This window comes from Thermobia domestica, chromosome 16 (assembly GCF_964235325.1).
Source record: "Thermobia domestica chromosome 16, izTheDome1.hap1.1, whole genome shotgun sequence".
NCBI lineage: Eukaryota > Metazoa > Arthropoda > Insecta > Zygentoma > Lepismatidae > Thermobia > Thermobia domestica.
The window spans coordinates 173,172,441-173,190,182 of NC_137469.1; the positions used below are offsets into that span (position 1 = coordinate 173,172,441).

The 17,742-nt window shown below is 36.7% G+C and overlaps 1 protein-coding gene across 1 annotated transcript in view; it reads right to left on the reverse strand.

Annotated features, from left to right (window-relative positions):
• LOC145673507 (A disintegrin and metalloproteinase with thrombospondin motifs adt-1-like) overlaps positions 1-17,742 on the reverse strand; it is a 334,494-nt gene that overhangs the window by 71,310 nt on the left and 245,442 nt on the right. Inside the window, exons 5-7 of the mRNA XM_081743275.1 lie at positions 10,776-11,040; positions 7,587-7,692; positions 4,082-4,216 (exon numbers count right to left, since the gene is read on the reverse strand). Coding sequence (XP_081599401.1) covers positions 4,082-4,216; positions 7,587-7,692; positions 10,776-11,040 — 506 coding nt within the window. The remainder of the gene's footprint in view (positions 1-4,081; positions 4,217-7,586; positions 7,693-10,775; positions 11,041-17,742) is intronic.

Here is a 17,742-nt window from a genome sequence, read left to right on the forward strand (position 1 = left end):
GTCATTTCACCATTATCATCCGTCTCATCATCACCGTCTACTTAGCCTCGGACATAATCGTAAGACATTATAACCGCCACCAGGTTATAGAAGTATTTTTGTGGACGCTCTGTATATTTCGTAAAGACAGTGATTATTTTTTCGATTTATACTTTATTCTGCGACGCAAATAAGTTCTTTCTTCGATGGGAACTGTTTTTCTTCCCACGCAATCGAACAAAGAAGTCTTTCATCGTTTTATCATATGTATATTTAAAACATTGCTTTTTGGTGAGAACGTTTCTGTGAGCGACGAACCTTTTCAGTGTTTCTCCCTGACTTATTAATATGCACCGTATATATTCTACTGTTATTTGGAACTGAATTAAGTGCTTTCTTTAATCGTTTATGGAAATATTGCAGTAGATTAGAGCACACCAGAGCAGAACAGGTGTTCAAGCGTCTGATCGTACCAGCCTCACCGCTTTTCCAGTTCGTTACCTGTACTTTCACACGCCCGAGTTATCGCAATGTCTCGTGCGTCGTGGCCAGTGGACTAAAATTAACATAAATTCTTTTCCGTATTCTGTTTGCATGTGCATACAGGTGAATTAACTGAGTGGTTTTTAGAATGAACTGCCAACATTCTTCAGTGAACCGTTGCAGCTTGTATCTCGAATCTTTGCGCTCGAGGAGTTTGACTCCAGGTTTGGAAGCCGTAACTATGCACGTCGCGTCGAGCTTCAAGTATGACTTTGTGTTAAGGGGCACAAGCTATTGGGCGGTGAAGGACGTTTTCTTACGGCTATCCCCAACTAGTGAAGTCCCAGGTTCACATACCTTGTGCGTATAAGTTATAAACGAACCCTCCAACATTAGCATTCCACTTTGGAAACTTATTTTGCTGAAGACTTATCTCAACTCTTCAGGACTGTTTCGAGCAGCAACTAGATTACTACGTGGGATTATCCCGACAACTTTTCCCCTAGTATTAATCCCCCAAGTGCGTCAATGGTGGGAGAGAAGCATTTATAGCAAAATCTCAATTATAATTTTCTATATATATAATGTTAAGTGTTGTGATCACTTCTCTTCGTTCTTCTTTTAATAGTATTCTAATAAATAAGTATAGTGTCATTTAACCCACTGTGTTTTCGTTGTATGTGTGAATGATATTGTGTGCGTTATAGTCTGGAAGACCGTCTGATCGTCCGTGAGATTTTTGAGACGAGACATCCGAACCTCTCGGCGCCTAATGCTAATCTCATCATTGAGACCGACGAGCGATTTGGAGACAATTTTGCAATCCCTTCTTGGAGAGGTCCTTCAACGTCCTACCCAGGTAAGTCCAGGTCTCAGGAGAATCCTTATTGGCAGGACCACGGAGGACAGACTGATCCCAGGTCGGTCACAAATAAATGGCAGCCCGGACAGCGACCCGATACCTGGTCGGTTACAAATAAATGCCACCCGATCAGAGACAACGAACCGGTTACAACGTTAAACTAAAAAAATATATATTCCGTCAAATAGTAACCTTTAACAATAAAACTATTGTCGTATATTTTATACAATGAAACTTTTCGGGGTATATTACACTTTAAGTATTTATGCGAAATATCGAACTCCGATCAAAAAGTTGTGCTGAAAAAGAGTATGAAACTTCATAATTATTTTGCCATTATTGAGAGGTACATTACCACGCAAGTGGAGAAGCCTCAATGCATCGTAAACCCGCTAATCTCTTTGTCTTAACCTAAAAACAGTTTTTTTCAAATCATTAATCATTTGGTATATTTTTGTTTTCTTCCCTGATTTTCCCTTCACCGTACTTTCTGTCACGTCCTCAAAGTTCAGTTCCTCCTTAGACAATGTACTAACCAGTTATTTTTCTTGCGTCTAATCTTCTCCTTTACTTTCCCCAATACTTCTTCAGTACTTCTACTTTTCATTCAAATATTCAACTTTTCATTTCAATCTCCACACTTCGGAAAACTCTAGTTGTTTTATATAGGTTTTACGTAATGTCTCTGTTTCTGTGTTGTAAAGTACAACACTGTTCAAAAACCTGTATGAAACATTTTCTCAATTGTTTATTTAAATATCCATAAAATCTTTGGTGATGGACGTTATAGGATGCATATTAAATATTTGAGAGTGCAAATACATCTTACCTTAACATCCTTGTGCTAATTTTAACACAAACGGTTTCAAGGCTTCTTGGTCTTTTCTTCAGTGACTAGTGTTCCGCTACACTGTTAAACTAATGATGTGATGAATAGATCTTGCACTCTTCAGAAACCCAAAACTCAAATAAAATGAAAAACTATACAATTACATGGCGCACTATAATATTTCATAAGACAAAATCAGTTAATAGATTGATTTGAAACTTAGCGTCCCGTTGAGCCCGAGGCCATATGCGACGTGGACCTACAGCTTAACATAGAATCCGAAAAACCTGAGTTCCCACCGTAAACCAAACCTAGGTCACCCATGTCGAAGGTGCGTACGGTAATGTATAGAACAAAATCGATGAAATAGTTTCTCTTGAAAAACCGTATTAGATAGAAAAGGGTTTAATTACTGTTTGGTGTCCTGAAGATGTGCTACAATTTTACTTGTGATTACTAAATGTCTCAATTATAGATTGTAGAAACATATGATTCACACACTGTTGAAACCTTTGCAAATGTAGATGTGAAGATCGTATCCTAAATTCATTCATTTCTTGAACTCTTTCTGGAGGTAGCAGAACAATTTTAAATATCCACAAAATGCTTTTCTTCTTCCTAAACTTCTCTCGTCGTTTCCATCTTTGTGCTTATTTCTCGTTTCCATTTCATATCTAATAACAAAACTACCTAGATACCGGAAAATAGACATTTGTCCTACTTTCTCGCCTGCTACTTTTACAGTTGATGCAGTATACAGGATGCATACAGCATTAAAAGTTTTCGAAATGTGATTTCTGATATTAAAACAAGACAAGAAGTATAGACCAACCTGGATGCATAAATGCCTCCTTTGGGCTCCATGATCAGACGATTTGTCGGAAAAATGCAAAAAATAGTCATAACTCGAGAACAAAATGTCGGATCGAAGTCGGACAAAAGGGAACATTCATTACTTTTACTCGTAGATTTCATTAATGCTTTTCTCTTCCTAAACTTCTCTTGTCGTTCCCATCTTTGTTCTTATTTCTCGTTTCCATTTCTTATCTAATAATATAGTGTAAGAGCGGCGCAAGAGTAGGCAACTAGGAAAGTCCTTGGGTATTTTATCAACAGTGAAGGCAAAAGATAAATGGAGCACAAAGTCAAAATTAATTCCTCAACATCTAATGTTGTTAATAATTTTGGTCTACTGTTTTACTAATAACACATTTAAATTTTTCATAGCGCACTATTTTAAACTTTAAAAAGATATGGAGGGTATTTTGGTAATGTGATATAAATTCCTCCATTGTCACTTGTGAGAATGTGAATATTGGTCTTCAAAATCTTCTTGGAGACAGTATCTAGTAAGAATAGCCGGATGACTTTAATTACACAGTTGTTGGATTGGATCCTACTGAGGTTGTAAAACGATACTAGTTATGAGAGTAATTCTTCGTTTATATCCTCAATGGCGAATATGAGCGGCACACATGCAATCACGTAAGTGAAGGTGACCGGTTTCTTATACTTGAAATGAAATGATTTCTTGTTAATAGCAGGTGCAGGTTCTTGTTGAAGAGAAAATGTTTTCTTCTAAGGGATATTTTCTATTAGTAATGCAATGTCCTTGGACCATTACAATTCGATTTCTGTTGGTGTTTTAGAAAGTATACTCTTATTTTTGTTTTGAATATTGTTTCATGCTGATTTAGTCTTCTTACCTGATGCAGATTTAGATTCACTGAAGAAAGCCTTCAAAACTAATAATATTATTAAAAGTTATTCCAACTTCCATGAACTCTTGATAAGAGTGAACACCTTGCATTTTGAAAGAATATTGGGTAAATATTACAGAAAAAATAAATGTTTTAATTTTTAATGGAACAATAACAAACAACAATATTTACAATAATACATATTTGTACGCAAGTAATATTACTTACTCTAAGAAAGCCTCGAGATATCTGCGACTGCAAGATGACCAGGTAATCTTCCCTCTTCCCAGCGTTGGAGACATTATATAGCTTCCGGGATCACAGTCGTTGTTTGCCACTGGACCATCGTGACGCATACCCAAACTACAAGAGAATTTATACTCTGAAATTATACAGCGCGAGAAACTGCTTTCGTAATAACAGATCACATTATGTGGCAAAGCCAAGTGATATGAGACTTCATATTTACACATGTAACCATGTTTTCACTAATGCGATAACTACGGTCACATTTATTGCTATAGAAACGAGTTTTTGTCTTGCAGATGTTACTACCAAAGTAATTTCTCACCAGTGTAGAATTATGATCAAGCTAGATAACGTTACCAGAATTCGTGGAGTGATTATGTGTTCAGATTAAAAAGACTTAATTCCTACAAGCTGTTTATAACTTCAGCTCAATTGAAACAAATAGACTTCGATAAAATTTCAGTGAAGAATTTGGACAATGCAATTTAATTATTTATCAAGTAGATTACAACAATTCCTGAGTAAACACATAAATTTTTCTTGGCCTTTTTCATTATGTTGACCTAAGAGGCAGTAGCAGATGTCTACAGTACCAAATTTTAAAGAAAGTCATCTTTTTGGTTCATGTTTCTTTCTGATGGAAAGTATATTTTTGCTTTTCGGTCTTTGAATATGAATTTAAGAAAACTTCCTAACAGTCAACTAGGCATACTTTTCTGTACTCTGTTCAGTTTTGACTAAGCAAATTTACACTCTGAGCCTCCAAATAATGCACATGGCAGATTATTTGGGTATAATATATGAATTACTTTAGGTTTTGAAAGTAGTAGTGATTTTTGTGGCGATTTAAAATTTACTGTCTGCAGTCTAGATTTTATCTATTAATGATACTATATATTATACAAAAGAACAAAAGTTTTTCTTTCTTTCTTATTCGAAATTTTCATCGCTTTACCCTTTTATCAATTTGACATTGTTTCACACACACACAAACCATGACAATATATGTGTATGGTTTATAGTTTTAACATTATAATTTGCATTTTCCATGTATAAACAATATTTATAATTCTTGTAATTCTGGTAGTCACGTAATTCTTAAAAGATTTATGATTAAAAATTATTTTCTACTTTGTAGTGCATTTTTGGTAAAGTGAAATTTTAAAAATTCAATCTTGTTACTCTCCCTGTTTGCATAATTAGAAGTTAGCAATGACTTTTTTTATCGATGATAGTCAAGATAATAGTTAACATATTCGTCATGAAAAAAAAATTAAGTACAGTCAGTTATTTAAATATTAAAATATTTGAAAGTAAACATCTCTTAAACATGAAACTTTTTTTGACGTATGCAACAATACGCTTTTATTTGGTTTGATGGCTAAAATAAAACTAATAAGCTACATTCCATTTTTCACGAGGTTATGTATATCCATAATTATTTTTATAATATAGACACTTAAACAGAATATAAATATGTTTCCTACGTTGTTTCCTTTCCAAACAGTTTTCTCTCTTCTTTTCGGTAGTGCTTCTAGCCGAAGCATAAAGGAAATTTTCAATTTGTCCACAGCGTTTAAATTCATTAGTATGTCTCCACACTCGGACCAATCTTTATATAGCATATATGATTTATTTTTATTAATTTTTGTACTGCCATCAGTTACAGATATATATCTAACCACTAATAAAATTACGAATGTATTACCTACATGTTCTTTTGATATTATCTTCGAAATGAGTATACCAATTTTAATTACTTTCCTTCTGGCGTAAAAAGAATGTAACTCTCAGTGCAGAATCGGAAATTGTATTTCAATTGGTCAATTTGCTCAAAACTTATTGACTACAGAAAGTAAAGTAAGATGTATATAAACTTGTTTTGCTTGTAACGATACCAAACTTTAATTCTATTGCACAACTTGAGTAACTGAGAAATTACTCAGCAGATGATTTTAATAATAAAGAATAACACAATGTTTTAATGTAATAATAATGTCAGCCAAATTAACATTAATTTGATGATAAAACTGGTAGTAATATGCTTGTATATTTATCCTGTGAAAAAAATTTCAGAAATCCTTCTATTACTTTGATCGCTCACAATATACCATGAAAATACTAATAGGTATGTCAATTCTTGGCGTTAGAGTTTTTATCTTACATTCTGAACGAATAAAGGGAATAGAAGGGTTCTTGAAATCTTTTCTCGAGATAAATATACAGGCATCGTTAGTTTTATTGTTAAGTTTAAAACAGTTTAATGTTTATATTAAAAGAAAAATATTTTAATACCAAATCGAGAGGTAGGCCTACAAATTAAAACGCATACAAATGTTCCAGTTACCAAATCATTTCGTCTAATTCTTTTTTCTTTTCAGAATCTTTCAGTTACTAAAGTTATCTGTCTGAAAATTTACATGAAAGGCAAAAGCCATGGTGATTGAAATGAAGGGGTCGGTGCCAAATATAGAAGTAGGAGTGAAAAAAATAGAACAGACGGATACTTTTAGATACCTGGGTAGTATTATTAGTAGTGTTATGAACTGCGAACGTGAAATAAAAGCAAGAATAGGATTGGCGAATAAAGTCTTCAGGAGATGCTTCGTGTGGAGTTTGTGCTGTATGGGTTCGAAACATGGACATTACGCAAAATAATGAAAAACGATTGGAAGATTTCGAAATGTGGATGTGGAGAAGGATGGAAACAATTCGCTGGGTCGAGCAAAAAACGAACGAAAGAGTGTTAGAGATGGTGAGAGAGAAAAGAGAAATTTTAAATATTATTAAGAAGAGGAAGATAAACTGATTGGAACATTGGGTAAGAAGGAACTGTATCATGAGGAACGTGCTAGAGGGTATGGTGGCAGGCAAGAGAGGGAGGGGGCAAAGGTACAATTAATGGACGATATCAAAACAGAGAAATCGTACGTGAAGACGAAGAGGTTAGCGGAAGACTGTAAAGCATGGAAGCTTCTCAGTTGCAGCAAGTGACCTTCTAATAAGGGCAGAATACCTATGATGATGATCATTCCATCGGGCGAAGGAGACTACAATTAATGGAAGATATAAAAATAGAGAAATCGTACGTGAAGACGAAGAGGTTAGCGGAAGACTGTGGAGCATGGAAGCTTCTCAGTTGCAGCAACTGACCTTCTAATAAGGGCAGAATACCTATGATGATGATCATTCCATCGGGCGAAGGAGACTACAATTAATGGACGATATCAAAATAGAGAAATCGTACGTGAAGACGAAGAGGTTATCGGAAGACTGTGGAGCATGGAAGCTTCTCAGTTGCAGCTACTGACTTGTCAATATCTATGATGATATTTCAACTAGAAGTGGTAATATCCAAATATTTCTTATCTACAAGAAGAATTGAGATTTAAGTCGTCTGAGTGACGGTAATCTACATATCAAATAGATCCGGGTGATAATATTAGAAATATCCCAATAATGAAACTGGTTAAACAATACTTACTTATGACCAATTTCGTGGGCTACTACGTAAACGCTTTCAAAATGGCGTCCTTCATTCACAGTGCAGCTATTCATCCGAGTGCACATACCAGCCACAGGCGCCAGTCCTAAGGGTAAAAGAAGATTTTCTCAATTATACGTATAAAACACTTTTGAAGCTGCTATTGGGTTTTACATCAAACAATGTCTACTTTCAAATCTTTATGATATCTACAGATATATTTGACTACGTTTGCGGGCACAAGTTCTTGTTTGTCAATTTTCTTGTGTTTAAAAATTACTCTGATTATAAAATCTAAATTAAAGCTTCATTACACATAATTATATCAGAAGGTTTCGAAAAAAAGATTTTGTTTGTTTGTTTGATAAATATTTTGTTCTCACCAAGTTCCGAAGTAGATTACTGATACGGTATCCTCGCTTTGCAGGTACGGCAATGGGTGCTGTTTAATCTTTTCTTTCCTGTTTTTCCTACAACTTTCTTGGTAATTTATATTGTTTTATCTTAGATATAAGAGAAAGAAGAATTCATGTTTGGCTTATTCCTCTTCTAATTAGTCTTTCGGGAGAGATATTCAATGTTGTATCTACGGATTTAGGAACTTTTCCCATCTTGACTCAAATGACTCAAATGGAAACCCACGTAACAGGTTCTTCGAAGTTTCTTCAGTAAAAAATATTTGATCAACTACTTGTTTACTACCACTTTTACTAAGAAATTCTATGTTTACGTATTAAAAATTCAACGTTATTTAGGCAACGAAAATATGTAGTTGTTAAACTCTTTGCATGTTGGGCTCTATTTGTTCACTTTCCACTACCCACTCTACATTCCTCCTCCCTCATCATTCTCTGTAAAGCAAATAACATAGGGTAAATCTATGTCAAGTGGTCCAATGTATGTTTTTTCCCCAAACAGCGGTATGTAATTTTGTTTAAATACTTTTGTTTTGAATTGAGTTGATTTTGAGTTTAACGTCCCTTTCAGCAGCGAGGCTATATGAGCCGTGGACCTAGTGATTAACGTGGATTCCGAACCACATGAGTTCCTGCCTACTGTTGTTTTAATGTAAACTACCCACGAACTCCAAACATTTAATACAAGTTCTTGTTATTCCTCTGGTTTACATTGTTGCTGTGCCATTATTTATATTTTAATATAACGACTGCAATAAAAGCCCAGTTGTTATTAAAAATAGCGTTCCGTAGAAAAGTCCTTATGAAATGTCCTGCTTGTAACAAGTCACTTTACGCACAAAAAGCGGCGTATTTAGGGGGAGGCTATCGGTCTCAAGCCCCCCCGAAATAGTTCCATTATTATTTTTTGGCATTATACGTACAACACAAATGCTTCTTACTGGTTCTCAAGCCCCTCCCGAAACAAGATCCTAAATACGCCACTGAGTTCAAGTATGTCTTTCCTTTGAGACACGGCTTTAAATCAGGGACGCAAATAAGCAACAAAATTTTGCTAGCCCAAGAAAAAAAGCTACTAGAACACATCCCACAATAGTAATCATTTACTTACCTTTGAAATAAGTATTAGTGATATTAAAAGCTAATATTACCGATGAACCACTCGCCCAGGGCGAGTGGTTATTTGCATCCCTGCTTTAAATACATCAAGATTCGAGATAAAACAATTTTCTTAACTGCATACACAGCAAGAAATGAGGTGTTGAAATAACACAAAATGACTATCACTTTAGCGTGTTACTTGTGTGTCAATTCAACACCAAGCACATCGCCTTAGAGCATATCAGAAGTACCTGGTTAATGGCTGTGAGTATTTGCATTGTTTTTTATTGTCTGGTACGAGAAAAGCTTTGCAAAATATATTTCGCATTTGTGGCAATTAACTGAAAAATTCTGTTTTCTGTAATCGGTCACAATAATATTTTATTGTAAACCTGTGAATCAACTGACTATAGTTACACAGAGAGCAGTGCTTCCATATGTTTTATCTGTTATTCTTGTGTCTTAGCATGTATGAACAGAAGATGGCAGAACTGTTGCCTGTATAACTCTTGTCAGACGATTCACAGGTTTACAGCGATATTATTGTGACTGATTACAGAAAACATAGAACATTATTTGTTACTTGGCGTAAGTGCCAAATATATTTCGCAAAGCTGTGCTTATACTAAACGATAAATACCAATGAAAATTCTCTCAGGTAGTAAGGAATTATTTTTTATATGCCCAGAAGGCGATGTGCTTGCTGCTATCGCCCCAGGAACAGAAGATAACTTCATTCGTCTGAACTAACATAACCTTGTGATGTGACGTCCAAAGCACTGCATTTCATCCATTCATTACATTTGTTCATTTTCTTACTGCAGCCCTCAACTTTCGTTTCCTCTCATAATTTGTATTAATGTATGACTGCCAATGTATAACTGCCAATATTCACTTCCAGCCATTAACCTATTATTGCTTGTGTCGTATATATATATATATATTTTTCTCCTGGAATCATTTCAATCCATGTATGTTTAATATAAATATGATGAATAAAGAAATAATAAACCTGACAACCCTTAGACCACCTACTTTTCCATAGAGACCATTGATCTACCTTACAGCACTTACTCGAAGAAAGGGCACAACCCTTTAAACGGGACGACGAACAAAAAAAAAAAAAAAAAAAAAAAAGATGCTTGCTGCTGAATTAACACACAAGTAACACGCTAAAGTGGTAGTCATTTTGTGTTGTTTCAACACCTCATTTTTTACAGTGTACGAAAAAAATATTATATCCTATTAGGAAATCGAGGTTTTGTGTGTTTGTTACTCGAACTTTAGGGATATGACGCAATTCATCTTTGGATATGTATTAAAATGACTGCAAAAAGAATAAAACATGTTGAATTCTAACTCAAATTGCGTGCCGCTTGAAATGATTCTCAATGTGCCAAACAACTAGGAGTTACATATTTATCCCTTTTGTCCCACACGCACACCTCTATGATTGCCACTATTTTTGGTGAATCGTTCTACTTTCTTACATATAGGCCTAAATTAGCTACGAAACGAATTTTGAGCAATGCCATGTCAGTATTTTCGATCAAATAGTTGAGAGAGGTTAAACGCAACCTCGTCTCGATTAAATCTCGATATGTAGAGTCTCGATTTTCGACTTATACATGTTGGTTTCCGTCTCACAGCTATCCCTAATTCAAGCACTTACCGACAACCTGGTCATTGTTGTTCTTTCCATTCTTTGTCCTGACATAAAGATCCAGACCTGTGAGGATAAGCGCGTGATCCCAGTGGTTTGGATCGGAGTCTCCGGCGGGGTTCATCTCCCTTTGCCAGCGACAGAAGCTGGTGAGGAAGCTATCGATGTCACGGGTGCGCTCCAGCGATGGAGGGTCATCACGAAGGATCTCTAGACGTTTCAGAACGTAGTCCACTGGCCAACCTAGTGATGGGTCCTGATACAGCAACTGAACCTGAAATACAATGAAATGATGTTATAACCCTTCAATGCCCAGATTACATGAAATCATGACTTCAGGTGCCTCTGATAACCGATCAGAAGAAAATTCAATATAACTTCACCAAACAAAATTTAAAATATTGTTAGAAATCTGTTACATCATACCGGGTGTCCCAAAAATAAGTAGAATAAATTCTGGAAAAGAAATCTATTGCAGATCAAAATACAAATTGCTAAAATTCTTCAAAATAACTCCCTTGTGTATCGATACATCGTTGTCAGCACTTCTACCAGTTGCCGTGCGCTTCCTGGCAGCGTCGACAGGAATCTCATTCAGATAGCTAGTCACGGCCTCTTTGAGGTCATCCAACATTCCAAAATGGTTGCCTTTCAAGCTCCTTTTTCTACCTGGAAACAAAAGGAAGGCTGTAGGGCGACTGACGCAGCGTTGCTACCTTCTGCTTACTATAGCTACTCGGTCACGAGGAAGGCGCTGTGGAATAGCGTCCAGTTGGCAAAGATCTCCTTCCTGACGCGTTGCACTTTTCGCAGACCTTCGAGGAGTTCCATGTAAAACTTACTGTTCACTGTCTGTTCCTACGGCAGAAACTCTTTGTGGATAACGCATTTTGAAGAAAAAGAAAAGATGACATCGCCTTCAGCCGATACTTGCTTATCCTTGCTTCTTTCGGGTGCGGGAATCCTTCATATGTCGCTCTGCACTTTATATTTTTGACTCGGGTTCGTACTCGAAGACCCATGTCTCGCCAACAGTAACCAAGTTATCTAATAAATGCCGGTCACTTTCACAGCAGTCCAACAATTCACGTGAGATTATCACACGAGCAGCTTTCTGATGTTCCAAGAGCACTTTGGGGACCATCTTGGCACACATCTTTCCCATGGCTAAATCTGTAAGTGTCCGATGCACTATGGTTTTCGGAATATTGCACTCTTCTGCTAACAGTCTGACATTCAGGGATCAATTGGAATTGGTTGTCTCTCACTTTTTGCAGTTTTCGTCGCACTGTGTCGTTGACGGACGTCAAGGGGTTCCACGTCGTCAACATCCTCTCTGGTCTCCCGGAACATCTTGTACCAGAGGAAAACTACTACTTGGGTCATTGCTTCATTCCCATAAACATCCTTGATCATTCTCATGGTCTCTGAACTCGATTTTCCGAGCTTAACACAAAACGTGGCATCGTGAAGTCGTAACATATAGTCGAACAGGGCTTCAGTCTAGGAGCGATTCGCACATTGTAACGGGAAACTGACGTGGCTCGCGTTGCTATCCACAGATCCATCACTACCTTTCGCACCACAAATAGCTGTTTGCAGGGAATGATTTTAGCTGTTCCTGCTGAAACAGAGCGATACCAGAAATTTGGAATGGAAGTAACTGGTACTGAATATTTTCTTCATAATGTTCTGACTTATTACTTCCGTTTTCTACAGCTTGTTAAAAACCTCGATATATATTTTAGGGATGCGCACGAGACGAGTCGAGACAGGATTTTCCTGACAAAATTCGAGTCGAGACATGGCTCTTCCAATAGAAAAATATACATTTTTCGAGTTGAGACATCACTTTTACAGCACATTTTCGAGACGAGACAGTCACAAATCTTGTCTCGTGCGCATCCCTAATATATTTCAATTTGAATTCGCTGGCCTTAATTTTTAAATATATATCTCTGGCCAGTCTGGAAAGTTTTATGTTAATTTTGGTGACGACAGGAATTCGGGAAAACCTTCCCGAATAGTCCTTATATTTTTTCCAGTAAATTAGACCTTTGGACCAGGGACGGACTTCTTGGGGGCGGTGGGTTGTAATACTACTTAGAGCTACTTTTAAGAGCTCCAAACTCTGGGATGGGTTTTATTTATATTTGGTCTAGGAATTAATTTGTGCGGGTGGACAAGAGATGGCGCAACGAACGGAGCGTCCCACAGTTCCGTGTATCCACACATGTGTTGCAAACCCCTGTCATCGCGTATCGTTCGTAGTATAGGGCAGTGGATTAAAGCGTCAACAACACCAGTTTGTAGTTAAGTGAACATGGCGCAATTTGTGCCTGATAAAGTGTTTTTGCGGGGTGTCCTGCTGCATTACTTTAACATGCAGAAAAGTGCGACTGAAAGTCATCGTATTTTGGTGGAAGTGTATGGTGACCATGCTCTAGCTGAGCGAACGTGTCAGAAGTGGTTTGCACGGTTTAGAAGTGGTGATTTCGGCTTGGCAGACCAAGAGCGAGCTGGACAGCCAAAAATATTTCAAGACGAAGAATTGACAGCATTGCTCGAGCAGGATTCGTGTCAAACGCAGGAACAACTTGCAGCAGCATTAGGCGTTGATCAAACAACAGTCTCCAAACGCTTGAAAGCCATGGGAATGATTCAAAAGATGTCACATTGGGTTCCACATGAATTGAAAGACAGAGACGTTGAAAGATGAAAAACCATTTGCGAATTGCTGCTTCAGCGACAGAGCAGAAAGGGGTTTCTGCATCGAATTATTACGGGTGATGAGAAGTGGATCCATTACGAGAACCCTAAACGAAAAAAGGCCTGGGTGAAACCAGGTGAACCAGGTGCATCACAACCAAAACGAGATATTCACTGTGCAAAAGTTATGCTGTGCATATGGTGGGATATGAAAGGTGTGGTGTACTATGAGCTGCTGCAACCGGGTGAAACTATGAATGGAGAACGTTATCGACGACAATTAATGCGTTTGAAGCAAGCTCTGGCCAGAACACGACCAGAATGGGAGAACAGACATGATAAACTTATTGTTCAACATGATAACGCTCGCCCACATGTCGCAAAACCGGTCAAAACCTATTTAGAAAATGTCGGATGGGAAGTTTTACCCCACCCGCCGTATTCACCAGACGTTGCTCCTTCGGACTACTACTTGTTCGATTGCATGAACAACGATTTGATTGGACAGCGGTTTACTTCTTCAGAAGATATCGAAACATGGGTCTCTGACTGGATCGCTTCCAAGGATGAGGACTTCTTTCGCCACGGAATCCGTACATTGCCTGACAGATGGGCGAAAGTGGTGGCTAGCGATGGACAATATTTTTCTTAAGGTATTTATGTATTTTGTGTTTGTACTACAGCTTCAATGTGTGCGTACCAACCGCACGAATTAATTCCTAGACCAAATATATAAAATTAAAAAAAGTTTCCTCTTCTGGATTGCCCTCCTGCCTGGATCCGCCACTGCTTTGGACTCAAAAGGTTTATATCTCTTTATTCTTACGCAAAAGGATGGAAGATTCGGAGGACGCGCAGAATATTACCCGCAGTAACATTTGGCGTTAGCTAGTTCGTACTAACAATAGACTGAGAGCAGATTATTGATCTAACATATAGACAAAAAATACTTCTGTCGTTTCATGTTGTTGATAAAACACAAAAAGAATTGTATTTTCCCTTGAGAGAGCGCGCAGCCCCTTCTGGATCCGTCGCTAAGAAGTTATTATTTCTTTATTTATGTGAGAAAAGGATGGAAGATTCGGAGGGGCGTAAAATATTACCTGCTATAACAGTGCGTGCAATAACAATAGACTGTGAGCAGATTATTGGTCTAATATATTGACACAAAAATACTTGAGACATTTCATTTCGTTGAAATAATACAAAGAGTTTCATTTTTCCTTAAGGATGACCCGAGACCTTTTCTAGATCCGCTACTGAGACACGGAAAGTGTCTCTTCTTTCTTGCGCAAAAGGATAGAAGGTTCAGAGGGGCGCAAAATATTATCCTCTATAACACTTAAGGATATTAAGTAGTTTGTACTAACGATAGACTTACATCAGACTGTTGATCTATAATAAATATATTCAGACAGAAATACTCAGTTGTCTCATTTCGTTGAAATAACATAAAAGTTATATTTCTCCTTGAGGGTCACAGATCCCTTCTACAACCGCCACTGGACCAGGGAAAATTCGTATCTCTTCATTGTGCAAAAGGATGAAAAGTTCGAACAGAATGCAAAATATCACCCGCTATAACACATTGCAATATTAGCTAGTTTGAACTAACAATAGATTGAGAGCAAATTATTGGACAATTATACAGCAAATTATTACCACAATATATTGACAAGAAAAAAATGTCGTCTCGCCTCGTGAACTCGAGACAACAGCTTGACTGTTTGTCGTAATTAAATATTCTATTTTAAGGCAACAAAATGTTGATTCATTTTACACATATGCACATCCCGATGTAATTCCAAAAACGTGATTTCCAGTCATTAAGATAAGACTACAAGAATATGTGAAGCATGCTACTTTCAGATTATTTGGCAATTAAATACTAATTAGTTTGATGTTTTATCTTGTACTAAAAAATAAATTATGTACTGCAATGTTGAAGTCAAGCTTTACGACTTGAAGAAAAGATGGAATAGGAGAATTACTGTGTGATGCCAATATCAGGCGTAGTACGAGAAAGTTTTAGTTTGGTTGATCAGGGGGGGGGGGCTAAGGCGAGTTCTTGCCCCGGGTGTCAACTAGCCTAGTTGCATCACTGTGGATCCGCCACTGGTCCAGTGTGTGTATGTTGGTGGTGAACTCTGAGAAGTGAAAGTTACAAGTGGAAATGGAATATCTATTATGAAATGTTTATAAACCATTAATTTGCTGGTTTATATTAATTTCTTAATTGTTTATCTCTTTAGCTGATTATTACTTTGTTATTCGTTCAGATCCGTGGAGAAATCGACAAATTCAAATCCAGGATTTTTCTTCAAAAATCTTGGTCGAAATGTTTCTGCTAGTTTAATTAAGGGTTGTATAATAGTCCTTGGTATTTCGAAATGACTGCTTTATACTTTATTAACAGAGGTGCCAGTTCTTCACACTAACCGAATAATATGCAACCTTCAATACAATAGAGTAGTGTCGGTCGCCTAACTTAATATTCTATACTTTTTAAACCTCCAGAACGTGTGACTCCTACAGTTTTCCCTCGAGTCGAAAATCGGAAAAAAAAAGAAAGAAAGAAAAGAAAAAAAGACTGCTTTGTATGTGATTAAATCTGGTGAAGATCTGTGTGTGCAAAATGGAGTCAAAAATCGAAAAATAATCTGTGTAGTCTCCTCTCCTGCAGGAGAGTCTTCTGTTCTGAACTTGCATCCTTGACAGATAGGACAGGTATTTCAGAAATTAAATAGTTATTCGTCAACGAAGATTGACAGCTCGTGGAAGGTAACTACTTCAAGATACTCCTGTTTAAGAACTGCAACTTCTCAGCATACAAATAAAATGGTACAACTTGGATTGAGTTTCATCTGTTTTATTGTTATCTTCTCTTTATACTGTTTTCTAATAACGTTATTAAGCCGGTGAAGTTTTACTATACGGATCCATAGATTGTAAAATGTACAGAAAAAATTGGGCAACTCTTTAATTTGTACATTTCATGTCAAGAACAGAATCAAACCAACACCTGTGGGGCTACTATTTATACTATGGATCCGTATAGTAAAACTGCACGAGTAAACCAGTACAAAAATTAAAATTTCGTTCTAGAAACAAGTACAGCATCAGAATTAACATAGTGCTCCTGCGCCAGTTCCTCGTCAGTATAATTTCAAAACAATGTGAGCAAATTTTCCACGCTATACGTCACGTATATCATATACATATGTGGCGGAATGAGACCAGTGGTATGTATGTATACCAACTTAACTGACATACTTGAAATATACAATTATCTAGCTAAACATGTGATTAATGTACCTGGTATATAAAAAAGAAACATGTAAACATGATTGATAGGCATTTTACACTTGGACGGAGTTTCGATGCAGAGGAGTCAACGTAGGATTACTTTTAGTTATTCTTGCATTTTTCTCAGAATTATTCTCTGAACGCGATTATAGTAACTTGCGTACAGATAACTCTTATGGGGGCAACTTTTATATGTATTAACAGTTTTAAGGTGGATCACCACCCGGAAATCAGTACATATTTTACCTCAATCCATTAACTACTGCGCAATGAAACGTTACATGTTATAAATATTGTACTATAAGATAGAGTATTGTTTCAGCTACAGCACAAGACACTGATTCATTTGGTTGTGTCACCTGATATCGAAAAATGTAACAAATAAAAGAAAATATATGATTCGTTTTACAGTGAGAACACAAGATGGCACTGGCTGTTAGATCTTACTACAAGTGCTCCGTTTCATGAAATGTTTATTTGTGTGTGTAAAGCATTTTAAAGTAACAATCTTATCGCGAAATAGATATATTGTTTGACCTTTTTTCGTGTTATGTTTCATATTTTATTTAAATATGAATTTACAATTAAGGAAATAGATTTTGAGAGGAACTTGCGCAGAATGCCATAATGCATTGTTGCCAAATTTGTACGTTTACTGTAGTAGTCACAATAAGAAAATTCCTGGATTCTAGCGTTGCAGTTCGAGAAGCGGAATCGCGGTAAGGGTTGAAAACTAATTTCTCCAGTAAGTATCCAAGCAGAATTCCATGATTACTTCCTTTATTATCTGGCATCAGTAAACACTCGACATTATCTGGCAATGCCGCACTATTCAAGCAGCATTTAGTATAGCACCGAGAACACCTAGTGATCCACCTTAAATACGATAACTTAAAGCAACGGAAATTAAAAATAATAAGATTAAATAAGAAAATTCTATTAGGAATACAAATAATAATTC